This window comes from Cinclus cinclus, chromosome Z, assembly GCF_963662255.1.
Source record: "Cinclus cinclus chromosome Z, bCinCin1.1, whole genome shotgun sequence".
Taxonomy (NCBI): Eukaryota; Metazoa; Chordata; class Aves; order Passeriformes; family Cinclidae; genus Cinclus; species Cinclus cinclus.
Genome location: NC_085084.1, coordinates 76,927,296 through 76,947,873, shown reverse-complemented (window position 1 = coordinate 76,947,873; position 20,578 = coordinate 76,927,296). Strand labels below are relative to the sequence as shown.

General features: G+C 54.5%; 2 protein-coding genes across 2 annotated transcripts; one reads left to right on the top strand and one right to left on the bottom strand.

Annotated features, from left to right (window-relative positions):
- Positions 1–4,220: 4,220 nt before the first annotated feature.
- Positions 4,221–6,835, bottom strand: SIGMAR1 (sigma non-opioid intracellular receptor 1). Its single transcript, XM_062513518.1, has 4 exons — positions 6,685–6,835; positions 5,732–5,932; positions 5,128–5,220; positions 4,221–4,836 (listed from the first exon to the last, which is right to left on the bottom strand). The coding sequence occupies exons 1-4, from the start codon at positions 6,833–6,835 to the stop codon at positions 4,610–4,612; spliced, it is 672 nt and encodes a 223-aa protein (XP_062369502.1). The 3' UTR covers positions 4,221–4,609.
- A 181-nt stretch (positions 6,836–7,016) lies between these two features.
- Positions 7,017–11,499, top strand: GALT (galactose-1-phosphate uridylyltransferase). The gene is made up of 12 exons (XM_062513589.1): positions 7,017–7,071; positions 7,345–7,514; positions 7,591–7,666; positions 7,798–7,846; positions 8,076–8,205; positions 8,471–8,527; positions 8,828–8,950; positions 9,784–9,916; positions 10,347–10,430; positions 10,513–10,667; positions 10,766–10,859; positions 11,373–11,499. The coding sequence occupies exons 1-11, from the start codon at positions 7,017–7,019 to the stop codon at positions 10,826–10,828; spliced, it is 1,095 nt and encodes a 364-aa protein (XP_062369573.1). The 3' UTR covers positions 10,829–10,859; positions 11,373–11,499.
- Positions 11,500–20,578: the final 9,079 nt, after the last annotated feature.

The window sequence follows — 20,578 nt, the reverse complement described above, 5'->3', positions numbered from 1 at the left end:
TTCCTCCAAGCATCTTGAGGAAAAACAGCCACTGGCCATGCTGGTGGCAGGAGCTGACTTTGCTCTCAGGCTTCATGGCCCAGCTCTGTGCTCTCTCCCCCCCCACCAGGGAAAAGCTGCTTCTGTGCTCTCCAGTTTCCCTATGAACATCTTGTGAGAAACTACCCCCTGTCCTGCCATGGCTCTGGTGACTCTCCGGGCTCCTTAACCTCCTGACACCTCAGCAGCATTTGACATAGTGCACCATGCTCACCAGGGAGGCTCTCCTGGAAAAATCAGACTGTTCCCTGGGAGCGCAGGGCAGCTCCCGACCCTGCAGGGCCCCCAGGCGCTGTTTATCTTTGCACAGGAGATAAATTAGCTGTCGGCCATCCTATTTCAGGGCTGGACAGCTGTAGCTTGCACTGGCCCATCCCATCCCTCTGCGGCAGAGGCAGGGACCTCCTGGTGCTTGCCAGCTCCTCTGAGTCAGTGTGGTGCTCTTGTTGACTTCCCACTGAGAAGATGAGACCTGGCCCTACTTCAGAGGGATCCACAGGGCCATATGACCCTCAAGCCTCATTGCACAGGACCCCATGCCATATGGCTCCAGCTTCCCCTCCCAGTGCTGCTGCCTTGCACCCCAGTGTGCTGCACCCTCTGCTCTGGGCTGTGCCTTGTCCCCTACACACTGAAAGCTGTGCTGGATGGGGTGAGACAGACGTGGTGACTTCTCCATGGCTCAACAGGAGCCCAAGTATTTGGGGAAGCTCCCCTTCTGCAAGGAAGAGGGGTTGGGGTGCTTGGGTCAGTTTAGCACCCAGGCCAGCTAGTGGCAACACCAAGGTCTCCAGGGGGTGCAGCATGTCTCATTGCCTTGGACATGGCCACCAATGGACCTGTTCTTCTCAGCTCCTGTCTAGAACCTCCACAGTGATAACAGCAGCTCTGGGGTTCTCCACATGTGTCATGAAGATGTCTGTGCTCAGGCTCTCCTTGGGGCAAGCAAGCAGGACCATGTCCCTTTGCCCCCCTGCTCACCATTTTGCACTGATGGGGCCTGTTGATGCTCCCAGCTGGAGAGAAATTCCCCAAATGGCTATTGACAGCCGTGGCTGAAGCTGCACAGACAGGATAGTGGAGGTATAGATGGGCACAGCAGACAGTGGAGCAGAGTGAGAGATACTTGAAGCAGATACTGCAGGAGGAATCAAGAGATAGATCCTGTGGGCTGATCAATACCCATGGCATGTGGAGGGACAGGAAGATAAAGCAAGTTGCAGGGGAAGGTATTAGGAGGGCAGCGATCTGCATTTGTCCTGGTGACAGCTCTGGGGAAATGCTACTCATGCTTGCTTCAGCTGGGACTGGGGTAGAGCTAGACCTGGGGTGCAGGTGGCTGACTCTCCTTGCCCATTTCCAGCTACTCCATGAGGGGTTGGTACCCTTTGAGGTGTCCTGTGGTCCCACCTGGCCTCTGGACACCAAAAGGTGCATATTTCCTGTGTGTCCTGGTAAATGTTCTATCTACTCTCTCCAGGAGTACCTGCTGCGCGTGGACATTCTGAAGGATGCTGTGTCCCTAGCCACCAAGAGCAGCCAAGGGAGAAAGGGGCAATCCCTGGCCCCTGCACAGGGGCTGGGCTGCAGCTGGGTGATTGCAGATGAGCTTCCAACTGTGCCTCAGTTTCTCCAAGAGAACAAGGTGATGGTAAAGCTGCAGGCAGCTGGGTCATGCCTGCAGGCAGCTGGGTCAGGCCAGCGTGGACTTGGGCATGGATGACGAGGCACAGGAAGACAAGGCAGAGGCACCAACAACCTGCAGAACTTGCTGTGTTCAGAATTCTTCTCTGCTGGTCATTGGAGACACTTACCTGATTAAGAGGTTGCAATCACCAAATGGATGCTTTTCATGACCCTTTAATGAATTCCTGACACTTAGTGCTCTCTGCTGAGATGGGGACAACCCCTCCTGCTGCAGCAGAGCAGCCAGGGTTGCTGGGTCTAAGCCCTGCTCCACCCTACTGGCATTTGCTTGAGCCACCTCATGCTGCGTGGTTTCTCTACTTGTCATGGTTTCTTTCTTCATGCCATCTGAGCTGGGAATGCTGAGGAAGGAAACCCCAGAGCAGCTTTTTGCATGGACAGGGTTGCTGGCCCTGCAGCCAGGCTGGGGGGGGGATCCCCCGCCCGGGATGGAGTTATTGACACGGGCGCTACAGAAAACACTGCTGAGATTGTTCACACTAATGTTATTTAGCAGCAATATTTCCGTAATAAAAGAAATCAATGGGCAAGAGAAAAGACCTGTCCAGAGCTTTGATTTTCTTATTTTAATGGCATACTTATTTACTCCCACCAGCGTGCCCATCGGATTTTCATTACGTGGCCTTCGCTGTAAGTGGAGCGGTATTGATACGAGCTGCTGAGTTAGCGCCTTGCTGTGCGGGCCAGCTCGGGTGGGATTGCTTGTGTTCCCCAACGGGGCTCTGCCAAACCCCAGGGAACAGGGCTGGTGTGGTGCCAGGGAGGCCTGGTAGCCCTCAGGAACACACATACGTGCACATACAGAGACTGCCCATGTGTGTGTGCACACACACAAACACAGCCCACCTGTCTGTGAATACACAAGGGTGCACAGCTGCTGCCAGTGCACTGCGGGCTGTGCACACACATAGGTGTGACACACGTGTCACCGGCACAGGCACACAGGCACACACACACACACACACACACACACACAGAGGAATAAAACTCTTCTGACTACACCCATGCGCACATTCCTACCCAAATGTGCCCCAGAACTCACACACCTGCACTTGCTCTGTATGGACTTGGTCTGTATCAGATGCCTGATTGTTCTACCTATTTATAAATGTGTGCCAGCCCCACCTGTTGTGCCCACACCCCCCTGAAAACTATTCTACCTAAACACACACACACACACACACACACACACACACAGGTATACGAGATGCATATGTGTGCACGTGTGTGTGTGTGTGAACACACATAAACCTCTCAAAAACCATCTACTACGTGCAGATCCAACCAACCTCAGGGGGCCACAGACCCAGCATTTCCACTATGCCTCAAAAGGATGGAGCTCCCTGAGCTCCAGGATTGTCCCTGGAAGCAGGACCTGGCACCAGCCCATGCTTTTGGTCATCAGTGACTGGAGTGACAAGAGGAGTAATAGCACCATCTTCTGCCAATTCCCGGGAGCTGAGACAGGGCTGATCCTGCCCAGTGCTGCTGTACCCCAGCTCCTCCAGCTCCAGGATCTTGAGCGGGATGATACAGCTTCCCCAGGGACACCCAGCTGTCAGCAGGACTGCTGCTGAGGCTGGAGCTGGCCTTCAGTGTGGCAGGGCTCAGCATGCTCCAGAGACTCTTCCAGAGACCCAAATAGGTGGGATGAACAACTTTATTACTGGTATCTCTTTTCAGGTAGCAAATTAAGAACTAGCCCATGTACAGGGCTGCTGGTCAGCAGAACAGGGACAGTCTGGGGAGCAGGAGGATCAACATGCTACAGGCCTGGGTGGCCAGGGACACACTCGTGTATTTGGCAGCAGAATGAAGGTGAAAGTCCACCAAGCAGTGAGCTCACATGGGTCTCACCTCAGGGGTGCAAGCAGGGTGCACAGCTGGGTTTGGCTGGAGGATTACAGCACTCTCTTGGCAGCCGGGATCCCATGCCGGGAGCCGAGCAGAGTGGCTGTCCCCAAGGGGTCTCACAGCCAGGGAAAGAGTTTTGACGGGCGAGATCCCATCCTGAGCTAGTACAGACATTTGGGCACTCGAGGACACTAGGTACGTGCATAGCCAAGAGGCCACACAGAACAGGGTCTCCATTAAGGCGACAGACGGTGGGTTTCCCCCTTGGGGGGCACTGCCGGGAGAGGACTGTGGGAAGTGACCTTCTTCCAGCCCCAGCCATCCCTAAAGGCAGATGACACACAGGGGAGCAGGGGGCCCTCCAGCACAGAAGTCAGGCATTCCCCCACTGCCAGGGGGTTTCAGCAGTGATCCTGCCCCGTGCCAGGGTGACACTGTGTGCTGCCAACCCACATCGGCAGGGATGGAGCCACGGGAGATGCTGCCAGCTGGACACAGCACTTTGCGCTGCCCGCAGTCCCGGCAGGCTGCCAGAGACATGGGGGACTTGGCGACCGACCTCTGCAATGGATGCCCTGGTCTGGTCTATCCTGTCCACCCTGCCCCGAGGGCAGCATCATTCCCCTGATGTCTCAGGAGCTGAGGAAATCTTTTGGGGCCCAGGGATAGCCAGCTCCAGCTTCTCTCCCACTGCATGCTGAGGACACATAGGGGTGTTTGTACACTGCAAGGCCACTCCAGCCCTGAGGGATGGAAAAGCAGGACGTGACTCTGACAGAAAGGAGGGACAGGCAAATAGTAAAGAGAACTGACGTTCTGTGTTGCTGTGACTGCCGAGGTCCCTCTGTCCTGGCACTCTGTTGGCCTGTGGGGAAAGGACAGAACAATTTGGGGAAGGCACAGGGGATCTCCTGCTGCCTCTGCTAGAACCAGGGCTTGGGGAGGAAGAGAAAATGGCTGGGAGGAAAGGAGCCAACTGGGCTCAGCAGGGTGCCCTGGCGAGATGGGCTCAGCACCCAAAGGTGCTGAAGAAGGCATTTGCTTCCAGGAGCAGGCCCTTTGTGTAGACACGCAGGGTGTAGAAGAGGGTGACAAAGTCCTGAGTGCTGAAGAGGGTGTCAGCCAGGGCGAAGGCGAGTGTGGAGGGGATGAAGCCCCGGCCGTACTCCACCATCCAGGTGCCTGCGCTCCACTGCACTGACGTGGCCTCTCCCGCCTGGTGCACGATGGTGTCCCCTGCCAAAACACACAACCAGCAGGGCTCCCAGTGGCTGCCCTACATCATGCCCAAATGGGAGACACAGGATTACAGCCTGCAGGATTGAGCCTTCCAACCCCACTCCAGCCTTGCTCCCTTTTCTCTTACTGTCACCCACTGACATGCTGGGATGTGCCACTGGGAACCCAAAGTGCTCTATCCTGAGCTTTTGGCTTCTGTCAGCTTAAGGGAAGGGCCTCTACAACAGCAAGTGGCCGAGTCCCAAAGACATGGATGCAGCCCACAGGTCACGATACTGCTGTGCTTACCTGGATAGTAGATCTCACTTCTGGTGGTCCCCTCCTTCCACTGCCGGAATGTCCCCGAGATGATGGTGTCAGAAATATCTGCCCAGTAGCGACCTGTGGGAGGACAGAAACACTGGCTCAGTGTCTCCCTGACAGGGACAGCACAGAAGCCCAGGTCTGAATTGTGGAGCACGGGGTCAGGATGGCAACCCCAAGTGCCTCAATATACCAAGAAGTGCCAAGGGCTCTGGTACCCCCACTGTCTGTGTGAAAAGCCATATACCACCAGCCAGGACTTCTTGGTGTCCTTAAGCCCCATAATTTCCAACTTCTTTGGCATTTGCTCCCTCCTGAAGGAGATGAAATGTGTGCCATTGCCTGCCAGCTGGATGCGGAGAGTCCTGGCCACACAGCATGTCACACAGAGGGACCTGCAAATGCTGCAGGACACCATGGGGGCTGGCCCCCTTGCAGGGAGTGTTTGGCCAGCATCATTCACCCCATAGAAAGAGTGAAGGCAGTGGGCTCCCTGTGCTGGGCATGCCACGACTAGCTGCACCTGAAAGAGTGGAGTACAAATAGCTTGGAGAACTCCCCCGCCCAGCAACCTGGTCCCCCTGCTTACCCGAGTGTCCCCCAGTGTCAACAGCGGTCCCGAAGAGCAGCACATACTCGGTGAGCGAGGCATGGAGCAGGCACATGGAGCCCATCCAGCCACCTGCATTCACAAACACCCACTGCAGGTCCTCATCTGGCAGAATGTGGCCTGGGTGCTTCTTTCGCAGCTCCACAATGATCTTGGAGAAAGCCAGCTCATGGTCCAGCCCTGCAGCACCCATGGCTACTGTAAGTCCCTGGCACAGAGAAAGCTCAGCCAACTACCCTCCCAAATCCCCTGCACAGCCACAGGGTCTCAGCACACCCTTGGAGAGGGCTGCCTAGGGAAAATATCTCCTCTCTCCAGCTCTCAGCTCCTGTTGACCCAGCTCCACCGCCTCTCTGGATCACCAGGATAAAGCAGCACTGAGTGCTCCAGTCCTACAGCTCATCCCAGATGCTGGGCAATAAGGGAGACCCAAGCAAGCTGACAGTGCCCCTGTCCTGGTGCCCCTCCCTGACCAAACTTCCTGTGCCTTATGGGGACACCCCTCTTCTGAAGCCCCGGGCCGGACCCACCTGAGGCTTCAGCCCTAACCAGGCTGGATGACGCCGCTGTCCTGGTCCCCATCCCTCCTTTGCTCCAGTCCCATCTTCCACCCCGCTTCCCCCGCGTTCCCTGTTGCTGTCCCCCGGTACCGATCCCCTTCCTGTCCCAATCCTGCTGCCCAGGCCCAGCTCCCTGCTCCTCCCCGACTCCGGCCCCATTCCTCCCAAGATCCCGGCCCCCCTGTACCGGACGCTCCTCCGTCCTTCATCCCTCGCTACGGCTCCCCCCCTCCAGCCCAGGCCGCCGCTCCCCCCGCCACATCTCCGGCTCCTCTCTCCATCCCCACCCCCTCGCCCATTCCCATCCCCATCCCCATCCCTCCTCGGCCCCTCTCCCCGCCGTCCCTCCGCGTCCCCACGGGCGGCGCGTACCCGCGTGGTGCCGGGCGAGCTGTGCGATCTCGGCGGGGCTGAACTCGTACCGCTTGGCCGCCAGCCACCCGCGCAGCCCCTGCAGCACCAGCGCCAGCGCGCCCAGCGCCAGCCCGGCCCGCAGCGCCCGCCGCCCCCACGCCGCGCCCATCCCGCGCTCCACCGCCCCCGGCACCGGGGGAACGGGAGCGGGAACGGGAGCGGGACCCGGGCCGGGACCGCCCCCGCCACCCCCACGCCACGCACGGCCCGGGGCGGCTGCGCCGGCGCGGCGGGGCGGGGCGGGAGGCTGGAAGGGGCCGATCCCTCCGGGTTTCCGGGAGTGGGGAGGCATGGAGCCATCGCCGGTGGGGGTGCCGGAGGGGGGCGGCCGCCTCCGCGCCAGCGGTACGGGTGGGGTTACCTTCCTCCATCCTTCCCTTCGGACCTTCGGCGGAACCCAGCACGACCCCGGGAAGCGGGAGATGCGGGGACCTTCCCTGCCCGGAGTAGCTGGGCTCCCGGGCTGGGACACGGAGGAAGGGGTGAAGCTGAGGAGGGCATAAAGCGGCGTGCAGACCGTGTGTCTTTGCCCCTTGAGAGGGCGTGGTGGGTGGGGTGCGGGTACCCCCTCTGCGGCGGGGTCCGCGCCTGAGTCCCCGCTGCTGTCCCTCCCCGCAGAGCACCAGCACGTTCGGTACAACCCGCTGCGGGACGACTGGGTGCTGGTATCGGCCCACCGGGTAAAGCGCCCTTGGCAGGGTCAGCTTGAGAAGCCGCCCCCCGAGGATGTTCCCCGCTGGGACCCCAAGAACCCCCTCTGCCCCGGAGCCACCCGGGCCAACGGCGAGGTAGCACCAGGGACACGGGGACCCGGGTTCCCCCTGCCACCCCCTCTTGCCTTCATACCATCTCTCACCCCGGCAGGTGAACCCCAACTACGAGGGTACTTTTGTCTTCCCAAATGACTTTCCTGCACTGCAGCCTGATGCTCCAGAGCCTGGTACCTTTGGGAAGTGGAGCAGGCTGCTGGGGCCCCTTGGACTTGAGTCCTAGGGCTGCTCCAGAGTGGCCTGGAAAGGCTTGGATTCTGCCTCAGTACCTTCTCCCTGCCCACTCTTTGTCCTTCCCCAGATGACAGTGATCACCCCTTGTTTCAAGCTGCCCCAGCCCGGGGTGTGTGGTAAGTACCTACATGGCTCCAGCGGGTTTGGGACATAATTTGTCAAGAACCTGTGGAATGGTACTGGACTGGGCCTGCTACCCTCATGCAGTACCTATTCTGTACACGTCTGCTCAGTTTTGGGGTCATTCTGGGGGTTTTGGCCTTGTCCTTTGTCCCACTGCACCCAGCAAAGCTGTGAGGGCTCCAGAGACACCCGCAGTCACAGCTGTGCGTGTTTTCTCTACAGCAAGGTGATGTGTTTTCACCCCTGGTCAGACCTGACGCTGCCCCTCATGTCCCTGCCAGAGATCCGGGCTGTCATCGATGCGTGGGCAGAGCTGGCGACCGAACTGGGGGCTTCCTACCCCTGGGTGCAGGTGTGGAGCTGCTCTTTTGTGGGTGAAGGTGGGAGGCCAGTGCTGGGTGCTCTGGTAGTACTTGGAGTTGGGAGCATCCTAGCTGTGTGTGGGTCTCCTGCTTTGTGCCCTTTGAGCCTTGGTGCCCTGCTGGGCCCTTTCCATGTGGGTGTGAGACTCAGTTCTCCTGCGGTTGCTTCCCTGCTGTGCTGGGGACACCAGGACAGCCTGCAGTGGGGGCCCTGTGGCTGGGACCTGCTGGCTTCACCTCTTCCTCTGTTCCTAGATCTTCGAGAACAAGGGAGCGATGATGGGCTGCTCCAACCCGCACCCCCACTGCCAGGTGAGGTTGTCCCACCTGTGACCTGGCTAAACTGCAAATCCCTGTGGTGACCCTACAACAAGCCCTGAGGGCAGATGTGAATGGTAATCACCCTGCCCTGGTCCCGGAGCGTTTTACAGTGAGGATACCCCTGTGTCTGTCCTGTCACCTCCCCTCTGGGGACTGTCCCTCGTGGCTGCCACATGCCAGACTCTCCACCGGGTGGCAGCAGGGACCTCCAGATGGCCAGCGTGGCTTAGGGGTACCCCTGCAAGTGAAGGGTACGAGCGCCTCAGTCCTGTTCCCCAATGTTCCTCCTAGGTGTGGGCCAGCAGCTTCCTCCCTAACGAGGCACGCCTGGAGGACCGGACCCAGCGCCAGCACCTGAGCCAGCACGGCGTGCCCATGCTGCTGGAGTATGCAGAGCAGGAGGCTTGCCGAAAGGTGAAAGCATGGATGCTATCTGTATCCCCTCCCTGGGAGCTGGTTGTGTGCCGGGGTGGACTCCCCACCCCCTAGGAGCTGCACCCTAGGGGTGCCCTGGGGCACTGGGACTGGATATGTCCCCGTCAAGCATGGTGTGTAACACCCCCCTGCAGTGCTACAGGCTGGGGACAGAGTGGCTGGACAAAAAGGGATATGAGGGTGCTGGTTGACAGCTGACTGAACATGAGCCAGCAGTGTGCCCAGGTGGCTAAGAGGGCCAATGACACCTGGCCTGTATCAGAAGTAATGTGGCCAGCAGGACGAGGGAAGTCATTCTTCCCCCATACTTGGCACTGGTGAGGCTCCACCTTAAATACTGTGTGCGGTTCTGAGCCCCCCAGTTTAGGAAGGATATTGAGATGCTCATTCATCTGGACGAGGGGGGCAAGGTTGGTGAAAGATCTGGAACACAAGCCCTATGAAGAACAGCTGAGAGAGCTGGGGGTGTTTAACTGGAAAAAAGAAGGCTTAGAGGAGGCCTTATTACTCTCTACAGCTCCCTTATAGGTTTTAGTCCATGGGAGGTTGGTCTCTTCTGCCAGGCAACCAGTGATTGGACAAGACCAGACTGCCAGGGGAAGTTCAGGCTAGACATTAGGAAATATTTCTTCACTGAAAGAGTAATTGAGCATTGGAATGGGCAGCCCAGGGAAGTGGTGGAGTCAAAAAGACTGGGTATGTCACTCAGGGCAGGGGTTTAGTTAATAAGGTGGTGTTAGGTTATAGATTGGACTTAATGATCTGAAAGGTCTTTTCCAACCTAGCTGGTTCTGTGATTCTCTGCCCTGCAGGAACGGCTGGTGGTGGAGAATACAGACTGGCTGGTTGTGGTGCCATACTGGGCTACCTGGCCCTACCAGACCCTGCTGCTGCCCCGCCGCCATGTTTGTCGCCTGCAGGACCTCAGTGACAGTGAGAAGGACAGTGAGTGGCTCTGAGCTTTATTGTACCTATCCCGCATCCTTTTTGCTTGACCTTTGTTAGGAGGCAGCTCTGTTGGTGCTGGAGGGCTTTTGTCCTTGGGGTGGGGGCTGCTGAACCTAGCTGAGGAGGGGAATGGCTCCTCTGTTTTGTTAGGATAAGAACTAGTTGTTTGGGCACAGCCAGCACTGCTGGCGGGACTCCTGTCCTTTTGGGGTGGTGAAGCACATGGTGCTCCTTGCTTTGGTGGGGGGCTTCTTCTGCTTCATTGCTCGGGCTCCCTGTGTGAGTGGGGAAGGGTGGGAATTCCCAAGGGCATCCTTCCTGCCTGTCACTGATATCTGCCCAGGGAGAGGTGCTGTGGGTGATCCCACTACACACCTGGCAAGCTTCTGGCCAGCTGGGGATGTGAATCACTGTCGCTTTTCTGCAGGCCTGGCCTCCATCATGCAGAGGCTGCTCATCAAGTACGACAACCTCTTCGAAGTCTCCTTCCCCTACTCCATGGGCTGGCATGGTGAGTGGTGTGGCTCTGTAATCCTCTCATCCACATCCCTGTCCCCTGCCTGTGGCTCATATGGTGCCTCTGTGCCCTGCAGGAGCCCCCACAGGCCCCTACCTGGAGGAGGACTGCAGGCACTGGCAGCTCCATGCCCACTACTACCCCCCATTGCTGCGCTCCGCCACTGTCCGCAAGTTCATGGTGGGATACGAGATGCTGGCACAGGCACAGAGGGATCTCACCCCAGAGCAGGTGACTGCAGCTCAGTGAGATTGGGAGAGCCAGGGGCTTGTGTGCCACGGATGTCCCTGGGACCAGCCCCTGGCTGTCCCTTGTGCTGTTCCCTGCAGGCAGCCGAGCGCCTGAGGAGCCTCCCCGAGGTGCACTACAAGAAGAGGGCTGAGGAGGTGTGATGGAGAGCTGCAGAGCATCCAGTCCTTGGATGTGAGTGTGAGGGGGGTTCTTACTGCTTTCCACTGCTACCTGAAAGGAGGTCATAGCCAAGTTGGGGTTGGTCTTTTCTCCTGGATAACTAATGATGGGACAAGAGGGTACAGCTTGAAGTTGTGCTAGGGGAGGTTTAGATTGGATGTTGGGGAATATTTCTTCACCTGAAAGGGTGGTCAGACATTGGAGCAGACTGCCCACTGAAGTGGTGGAATCACTGTGCCTGGAAGTATTAAAAAAATGTTGAAATGTGGCACTTAAGGCATGGTTCATTGGTGGGCTTGACAGTGCTACGCTAACAGTAGAGGTTTAAGATTGTAACATTTGGTGTGCTCACTAAGACCACGGGTCAACTGGGAGTGGTGAGAACTGAGGTCGGGGAATTCATATCAGATGTGAGCCCTCTGAGTTCCCAGATTCTGCTGAACCTTGTCACGGCTTGGCTGGTTTTTGGGACTGGTTTTGCCTGTTTGAGGACTCAGAACCTAATCCTGTGGCATCCTTGTGTAGGTGGTGTTCCTTGTCTCTTTCACCATCCCAGGCTCTGTCTTCTGCCCCCATGGCATGCTCCTACCACCACTAAAGGGCTTACCCTCCTTACCAGTCCAGTCTCCCTGGTGGGACTGGGAGTTTGGCCCCGTGGAGGGGCACAACCCTCCTGGAAAATAAAACCTGTAAGCAAAGTGCCTCTACCTGTGCTCTCGTGGCTCTCATGGGAGGTTTGGGGTCTGTGGTGAAGACCCCCAGCTGCTGGTGCGGGATAACACGGAGCTCGGGATGTTCTGACTGCCCAATTCCTGGTGCTCTTGTCCCTGCCCTTGCGCTGCCTCCTCTTCCTCCCTGGGGGGAGCTCTGAGTCTGTCTCTGAGTGCTGCAGGCTTGTCGAGGAGTGGGAAACAGGGAGGAGGAATGGATGCAACCCAAGGCTTAGCCAGCTCCTGGGAAAGGGCTGAGCCCTGGCAGACTTGCTGCACGGAGGCTGCTGGCCGAGATACTCAGCCCTGGAGCTGTTCCTCTTCATCCTCTCTGGCTGGGACTGCTGGGCAGCAGCCCTTGTGCTGCCTGCTGCAGGTACACGGGCTGCTGCCATGCAGGTTCATCACTCACCTGGGGGCTGCCAGAGAGTCCAGTTCTTTTCCTGGTTCTTCTCCCCTCTTCACTGTGCCCACCCAGGGGGTGGGATAGTGGCAGCTTGGACCCTGGATGCCAAGCACTATGTACCCTGACATCTTCACAAATAGTTTTTATTTGTCACTAATGACCCATTCTCACAGCTCTCTGAGACCCCTCTCCTTGGCAAATCTGTGAGTGTGCTCCTGGGGGCTAGAAATACCTTGCAAGGAGAGAAATGCTCTACTCCTACCTCCAAGACAACAGTTGGTGGGGAGGACTGTATTCCCTGTGCCCCATCCGTACATCACTCCCCCATCTGTATCCATGGGGCTGGGATGGATGGATGGAAGGCCTTCCAGGCCTGTGTGATGCTGGATGCCCTTCTACATGCTAGTCCTATCTTTCTGCCTGATTGTCACATCTCGGAGCCCACAAACTGCCCTCTCCTGACCTCAGTGCTCCCCAGGTGCTCCGGGGCTGTGGGCAGGAGCTGGTGGCTGATCCTTGAGCTTGGAGCCGTCAGTGTACGCACCATCCCTCACCGTGGCATCGGGGTTGCCCAGCTGGGAATCTGGCCTCTTGCAAAACTGATTTCTCCCCTCCTGGGACAAGCAGAGTCCGTTTGGTCTCCGCCACCATCCCGACCGTGAGCCTTTTCCATTTGCAGCAAGTGCCTCCGCTCCAACTTCCCAACTTCCCAGCTTGTTCTCCAGTGTCCCGGGAAAGCGGCAACAAATTCCCTTAAGTGTGGCAATGCAGCTCGGGGTAATTAGCCGCTGAACCGGTCGTAACGATGCTAGTCATCTCCCTGCACACGCAGTTAGCTCTGATTTAATGGCCCGGCGGCTCCCAGCCCTGGCAGCCGCGCCTCTGCCCGCGGCCGTAAATGAAACTCGCAGTTAAGTCAAGCGGTATTAAACTTTACAGTCGCCGTCTTTAAAAACGGGACTCTCTCCAATAAATCAGGGCGAGTGGGATTGTAAATATCGAGGCAGGATCCGTGTTGCTTAATTAAACAGCACCTAATGAACAGGCTGGTTGTTGTGCTCTGATTTAGGGGGGAGGCTGGGGAGGTAGTTCATGCTAAGGAGGGCTGGTGCCCGTGCCAGGGTGTCCTTCTGCTGTAGGCACCAGCTGCTCAAGTTTATCTGCTGCTAAAAAATCTCAGAGATGGCCTGAGAGGTGTTTTATATATATATATATATTTTTTGTGTGTGTGTCTGTGTGTGTTTTTCTTTAATTAAACCCCTCCCCCTGAAATCTGAAACAGGGTGAAAGCAGCAGTTAGAGGAGGAAGAGGAGGGGTGAGGGCTTGACCCTGGTTATGCTGAGGGGTTATGCCTCCCCATTTTTTCACAACAGATCCAAGCTCCTCTTTCCTCCATACTTTCAGCTTGTGCACGGGGGTGTGAAAAGCTGGAAGGAAGCAATCAGCCTTCCCCATGGCACAGGGAGGCATCAGGGTGGTACAAATGGAGCTGCTGGGGATGGAAGGAAAGACATTGCCATTCATAGGAGCCATTGCTGGTGTGCTGTAAACCCCAAAGTCTTTTTATATTTTTGTAGTTGCAGTCCAGTTGTAATTAAAAAGTGATTTATTACAAAGAGATTAAAAAAGTCTAGCTGGTGAGGGATGAGGGATTTGAGGGCCTGCAGGGTATCCAGCTGTTGTTCTTGACCTGGGAGCATCAAAGGGGAACTGAGGCCTGTTGGGTTTCCCCATAGGATGGTCCTTGATGCTGTTTCATTTCTCCAGGGGAGCTGTTGGAAATCCTAGGGAAGGTATCTCTGTGACTAGGTCATCCTTGTCCTGAGTCTCCATCTCCCAGAGGGCAGAAACATCCTCTGCAAACACTTCCCTGAGCTGCCCTGGAAGAGTGAGCAGGACAGGTGGTGTGGGGAGAGTGAGAGGAACTCAAGCATGGAATTAATGAATTAAAATCCACTGGGGTCCCATAGAGGTGTTTGTATCCTCTGTGGTGCATTAATGGGTTTGTGAGGGATTAGGAAAGGGACAGAATGCTGCTGCACCGGGCTGGCACAAGCTGTGCTCTGCAAGGAGCAAGGGATACACCCAGTGGGGGATCCAGAGATGCAGAGATGCTTGAGGGGGTGTGTCCAGGAATTGATTTTCATTTCTGTCCCATTTTCTGATGATTGAAAGAAAGAAATTGATCAATTTGCCAAGGGATGCAGCTTCCCCAAAGCTCCTGGAGCTTTGTCTCTACTGAAATGAGCAAATGTCCTTGCCCGGGTTGGAGCAGTGGCTGTGTCCATCACTGTGTCTGCTTTGCAAGTTTGGGAGACCCAGAGCACCCCCAGATCTCACACTAACTCCTGTGGCCATGGGTGAAGCCAGTCTGGGAGGCAGCCCTGGTGGATGGAGACCATTTGGCACGAGCACTTTATGGTAGAGGGCAACTGCTGGAGGCTGGTCCATCACTTTTGTTTGGGTGTCCATGTCCTTGGCACCTGCCAAAGGCTGCAGAGCTGCAGACAAGCTGAAGATCTTGAGTCCCCAGTCCTGTCCATCCATCTTCCCTCTTTCCACTGCCTTCCAGTGCAGGTGAGACAATAAAACACTAAGCAAAGGAAGTTAATCTGTGACTGGCAAAGGAAGTTATTCTGTGACTGGTGTGTTTTAATAAAAAAAAAAAGTTATGAGTCAAGGCCTGCTGGCTCCTGCCATGCTGCAGTTTTACTATCCTTCCTGATACCAGGTTAATGGCTGTCATTTCTTTACAGTTTTACTATTGGATTTGCCCTTATTGTTGAGTTTCTCCTTGTCTGATGCTGCCTGTGACTGAGTAGGGGTTTTGGCAATGGAATAAGGAAGAAATTAATACATTTTTAAGGAGGAAGAGAGTAAGGATGAAAGGAAGAAATGGAGAAAAGGAGATGGAAAGGAAGGAGGGCAAGAAACAGGGAGGGAGAGAAGGCTAAATCCCTCCCATTTCTATTTAAAAGACATCACCAGGCACTTACCATGAAAACAATTAATGATTTTAAACAGATGCTAAACACCCTGGTGCCCTGAAGCAGACGGGCTCCATGCAGTAGGAGGATTTGTGTGCCAGGAGAATGCAAATCAAAACCCAGACCCCTTTTAGATCTTGTCTTAGCTGGCCATGCAAGAGCAGCTGGGGCAGCAAAGAGCACCCAGTTTGTCCTGAGCCACGTGGTGCATCTTCCCTGGGTTTGGCAGCTTCCTTGACGGGAGTTCAGGCTGGCAGGGAATGATTTTGGAGGTGTTTTGCCCATGTTTCAGACAGCTGGTGTGTTTTCCTCTGCTGATGGTCACTGAGTCCTTCCTGCAATGCATTTTCAGAGCCCTTGGGGACCTTAAGTTTTGGAATGGTCCCAGATGGGCACAAGGGGATGTGTGGATGCTGCCTAGCAACCTCTGCATGGACTTCAGGATGGCAACCCCAAGGGTGAATTTAGTTGGTTAATCATCTGATAATTAGATACTGGTAAGCAAATTAAATTAATGCAGGTAATTAAACACTGTCATATTACAACATCCATGTGGTCAGTAAACCCTGCCTCCCCAAATTTCCTGCATGCCTGGTGTTGGGGAGGCACCTTGGGGCTTCAGCTCTTGGCAATGGGGATCTGTCATTGCATGCGGTTTGAGCCTTTCCCATCCTGGGACCCCATCCCAGAGTCGGTGGCCTCTGTTTAGAGCAAGAGAAAACAACAGGAGCATCCAGATTCCAGCTGGATTCAACCCAAACAAAAGTCTCTGGGGATGGAGGGGAGCAGGTGTGGGTGGGAGAGCAGGGGACTGGTCTGGCATAGGGGCAGCCAAAGGGAAGGTGATCTTTGACTGCTAAAGGGAGTTACCCACCAGCGCTGCAGGTGCTGGGAGAAGGTGGAGCCCTTGCAGCACCCAGGGTCTGGCATGGCTGAGATTGGGCACCCTGGCTGTGCCTGGCACACCCCTGCTGCTGGAGCCAGCTGTGAAAGCTCACAGACATCTGTGCCTGCCCCGTGGGGAGGGATCCCCCTTCATCCTGATGTTCCAGAGAAGAAATCTCTACATTTTTGCTAATTATCATGAGTAATGCTGAGAAGTCTGCTACAGAGCCCCAGGAGCAGCAAGACATTGCAATGCCAGGATGGATCTGAGGTGGAAAATCATCCTCTGGGATATGCCTGGGTATGAGGTGACTCCTGCCAGAAGCAGAGCCCTTGGGAGAGAGGAGAAAGTGGAGAGATACTAATTAGATGCTAATAAGTGAGTAATTAGTATATCTCCAGCCTCCTTGGTGCCTCTGGGGCTCCCTTGCCCAGCTCCAAGCCAAACCACCTCCTTCAATGTACCTAAGATGGCTTGAGCCCCACAGGAGAGGGCTGGAGCAGGGATGAACCAGCTGCTGCTCCCCACACACAGTGACAAGTGACCACAACAAAATATCCTCATAAATTGCCCTCATGAGACAAAACTCGACAAATAAAAGCCAAAAGTCCATTTGCAGCCTGTTTACTTTTAGTGTTTAATCCCTCACTTATTTTGCATGCATTTATCTCTGTATCAGGGCAGCTCCTCCACTCCCTCATGGCTTTGTGCTTGGGCAGGGAGACAGGACTCTTGGGCTGTCCGTGCTGTCCCTGTGGAAAAGGCACTGCTCCTCTCTCTTGCCTCAGTTTCCCCATGGCTCAAACAGGATCAGTTGCACAGAGGCCAGACCATATTGGCTGATCAGGCAGTTGGAGCCCCCGTGACAGCCCTGCAGATGCCTCTGGGCTTTTATAGGATCCTTGGGACTCCCTCAGTGTGTCACCCTTGCAGTTACTCCAGCTTGGATGGCTCCATCCTGTCTGGCACAGGTCTTGAAGTTATGAGGAGAAAGGTTTCAGAGCCCTGGGACTGGCTGCTGCCTCAAAACAATGCTGTGCAACAAAACCCTGGGTTACCACACCCAAACTGCCAGCTTAATATTAAATTCAGACAATAAAATTACCTAGTTTTAATTTAATTTTTAAAATCAAATTTTTAATTCTCACACAGGCAAGAAACAGAGTGAGAGCAAATCCAGGATGGGTCCCCAGGATGCCAGCTTGCTTTTTAACCCTTCCCATCCTGCTTTCAAATTCCTCTTGGGATCAGAGATGCTCAAAAAGCATCTTCCTGGTTCCAGCTGCTTCCAGTGCATTTCAGTAACAGCAGGACCCTGCTCCATCACAGCCTGTCAGGTCACCTCAGAAGTAGCAGATCCATTGGTACAGGAGAAAAGGAATGACCCCCAGCCTCTGCTGGGGTCTAAAATTCCCTCCACCCTGGAAAGGACTAGCCGACACATCAGGAACTTAGAATGATTATGATAAAACCTGTGGGACACCAAGGGCATCACTATGATTTGTGCTGTCTAAATGTTAATCAGAATAATAATGCCTATTGAGACAGCTGTTTTAAAAGGCTGTGATGTTGGAGTAAAAATTCCAATAAAACTCTATTAGCCCTTCCTCGTTACACTAATGGTGCCTGCTGCTAAAAGCCCCCTGCTATAGACACTCGTATTAATGGGCTTATTACAGGAAATAAAATCTGAGGCTGAACATTACAGTGAAGCCTGATTAATTCAGCAAGGTAATCTTTTTTTTCTTCCCCCTCCTCTCTGCCTGTTCTTTTTCCCCCCTCTTTATTTAATGAATGTACTTCTTGATCTGCCGACTTTTGAGCTTTTCATGGAGTTTGGGGATGATTTTAAACTGATCTCGTTCACAAAGAGATGAATCTTTGAGCCAGCTCCTGGTGCAAATGGGGGGGAAGGCTTCTCAGATATCTCCATCAAACCAGGGAAGAGGAAAAGCAGCCAGGCTAGGAGTGAAGAGGTTATAGAGAGGGGAACAATGGATGTCCCAGGGATATCCACCTGGAGTAGTGGCTTGTGGGCTGGAACAGCCCGTTGCTTGTCACCAGGCAGGTGCATGTGACATTGGCCAAGGTAAAGCTGCTGGGGCAAGTGACATCTGCCCTCAGCTGCTCCTTCCCATCCTTTCTTGTCCTGATGTATTCTCTTTTGCTGTCACCTCTGTCCTTGCAGGGAGGTTTGTCTGGGTCTCCTGTTTGCAGGTGCCATCCCAAAGCCCGAGTGGTATCACCCAGTGAGGCTGGCACCCTGGGCTCATGCTGAGAGGCCAAAACACTCTGGCAGACACACCACTATTCATTCAGGCTATAAATAACTCCCATAAAAATCTTCTTCTTAGCCTTTTGTGTTCAGCCAAGCCCTGCCAATGGGAAAGGAGATGGCATCTATTTTATAGGTGGCTGGAAGCCGGCTTTGCATTTTTCTGGCTCACGTAATCCCACAGGTACCCTTGTTTCTTTTCTTTTTTTAACAGACTTTCGATTCACATTCCTCCCAGCCAAGTTTAATTAGGCTTCGGCTCCTGCTGCCCAGGGAGGGGAAGGGAAGATGACAGCTCTGCTGGCCTGTGCAAGGACAGGGGAGCACGAGCCCAAAAGGAAGGAGGGAAAGGAGAGCAGGGGGGAAGGAGGAAAGTGAGAAGAAGGGAAAGCAGGAAGGAGCAGACAGACTGAAAAGAAGAAAGGAAGAGGAAGAAGCAAAGGAAAAAAAAGAAGGAAAATGGAGCCCAGGTCTGTGCCCGTCTTGGGAAGTCCAGAAGAGTATCCAGGTCCCAGACTGAGTAATGACTGCATTTACTGCAAGAAGCTGTGAACTCTGTGAGCTTTTGGAGTAGTCTGGACATACTGGGTAATGGGCTATCATAGTCTGGAATTCCTTGATCCTAATTCCACACAGGTATGTTGCAAGGGCCACCATGCTACAGGCAGTTAATGATTTAATTATAATGTAGGGAAGTTGAATTGCACTGGGAATGAGGAGATGGTGGGATTGCACAAAGCCTGCCAAGAAATCCTCAGGGGTCTGCAGGTGGGGCTGGAGTTGAGGCTCTGGGGATCTGTGACCTCCTTGGGAAATATAGTGGTCTTGAATTTGGGATGGCTGGAGATTTTTTCCCTATCCTGCCTGTGTCCACCATGCTGTCAAGGCAATGGGTATCCCATTAACTGCAGGGGTCTCTTTTGCCCTATACAATAACACAGCCAATGCTCCCTTACTTTCATGTGCACCCTAAAAAAGGGATGCCTTCCACATCATTAGTCCCTCAGATCTTGATGGATAGATTCTTGCTGTGATCTCCTCACTGCCACACCCTTACCACTACCATCTGGGAATGAAGGTGAAGATCAGCATGGGAAACCCTGTGATGAAGGAGAACACTCTGGGGAGTGGGAAAAGGGGACAAAAGCATCCAGAAGGAAGAAAAAAAAAAGATGAAATCAATTTAGTTACAATAAAGCCTCTTACTGTATTAACTGCTAATCCACAAATACACAAACACACAGAGGGAGTCCTTGGAATAAAGGCATTTAATTAAGCTATTTGCTTGAAGCTGGCTCTGAAAGGTCTGGCATGATGGAGGAGCAGGCACAGTGGGAACCTTGTAGGAGATGCTTGCCAGGACCACTGGTGACCTTCCCCCTTGGTTCAAGGCCATGGAGCAGTGCTGTCCTCTCCATGGGGACATGGTCCACCCTCCAAACTCATCTGGATCTCTCTGGGCTTCCCTTTGCTGGTTGGGGAGAATATCTCCTGGCCCCCCTGGATGCTGAGGAGCTGACTTTTCATGATGTTTCCCTTCCAGCTGGGATGTGAACTGTTGGCATCACAGGGCCATTTGCTTTTTCCTCCTCTCCTTTTCCTTGAAGGGAGGGGGCCCGCAATCAGGGGGGTTATAACTCTTCTCTCCTTTCATTTGATCTGCCAGCGGGCTCAGCAGGGGGAAGACCCTGTCTCGGCAGGCTGCCCATGAGATAAAAGGCAGAGAGGGCCAAGCCAAGACATTTTTTCCACTGTTTCCCCCCACTCCTTCGCCCCTTCCTCCATCCTCCCGGTTTTCTTGGCAAAGGACGAAACAGGGAAATGAGTGTACTCCTTTCAAAGCCTTCTTCTTTCAATATTGAACCAGGCCTGGATTCCCTTCTGGATGCCTGATTGCTGGCATTCCCACTCCCCATGCAGCCTAAACTATAACAGCTGAGGGCTGGGGATGCTGCCGGGGAACTTGGAGCACGTGTGGGGAAGCTGTAAGGGAAACACCAGCCCCCTGCTTCCCATTCCAGTACTGAGCCTGTGCTGCATCCTGTGGACACCCAGGCCCTTGGGACCCCTCAGCCCCATTGGCACTTTTTGACTCTGAAACTCTTCTTCTCTGACATGTCACGAGGTGTGGGGTCTCTGCTCCTGCCAAACTCATGGGTTGTGAGATGTTTGGCTGTGTCACTGTGTCCTGCAAAGCCTATGCTAGTGTGGGTCATGGGAACCAGCTCCACTGTCCTGGAATTCTTGTTAAGAAATGGGAATCCTGACCTGCCCTGAACTGGGATGAAAGCCACACCAGGGAACCTGGCAGAATGCGGCCCAACTCCCACTTGCTGCATTGGACTCAGTGGAGTGTTTCATTTTAACTTTTTCCAGAGGTTTTCTTTTGATTTCACCCTTTTCTACTTGATTTTTTTTTTTCTGTAGGAAGATAATGATCTTGCATTTCCAAATGAAATAATTTGG

Coding starts and splice junctions, on each gene's coding strand:
- SIGMAR1 (XM_062513518.1), bottom strand. CDS start 6,835: ATGGGCGCGGCGTGGGGGCGGCGGGCGCTGCGGGCCGGGCTGGCGCTG. Junction 5,933..6,684: donor GCTCGCCCGGCACCACGCGG/GTACGCGCCGCC, acceptor TGGGTGCTGCAG/GGCTGGACCATGAGCTGGCT. Junction 4,837..5,127: donor AAGTGAGATCTACTATCCAG/GTAAGCACAGCA, acceptor GTGTTTTGGCAG/GGGACACCATCGTGCACCAG.
- GALT (XM_062513589.1), top strand. CDS start 7,017: ATGGAGCCATCGCCGGTGGGGGTGCCGGAGGGGGGCGGCCGCCTCCGC. Junction 7,515..7,590: donor CCACCCGGGCCAACGGCGAG/GTAGCACCAGGG, acceptor TCACCCCGGCAG/GTGAACCCCAACTACGAGGG. Junction 8,528..8,827: donor ACCCGCACCCCCACTGCCAG/GTGAGGTTGTCC, acceptor TGTTCCTCCTAG/GTGTGGGCCAGCAGCTTCCT.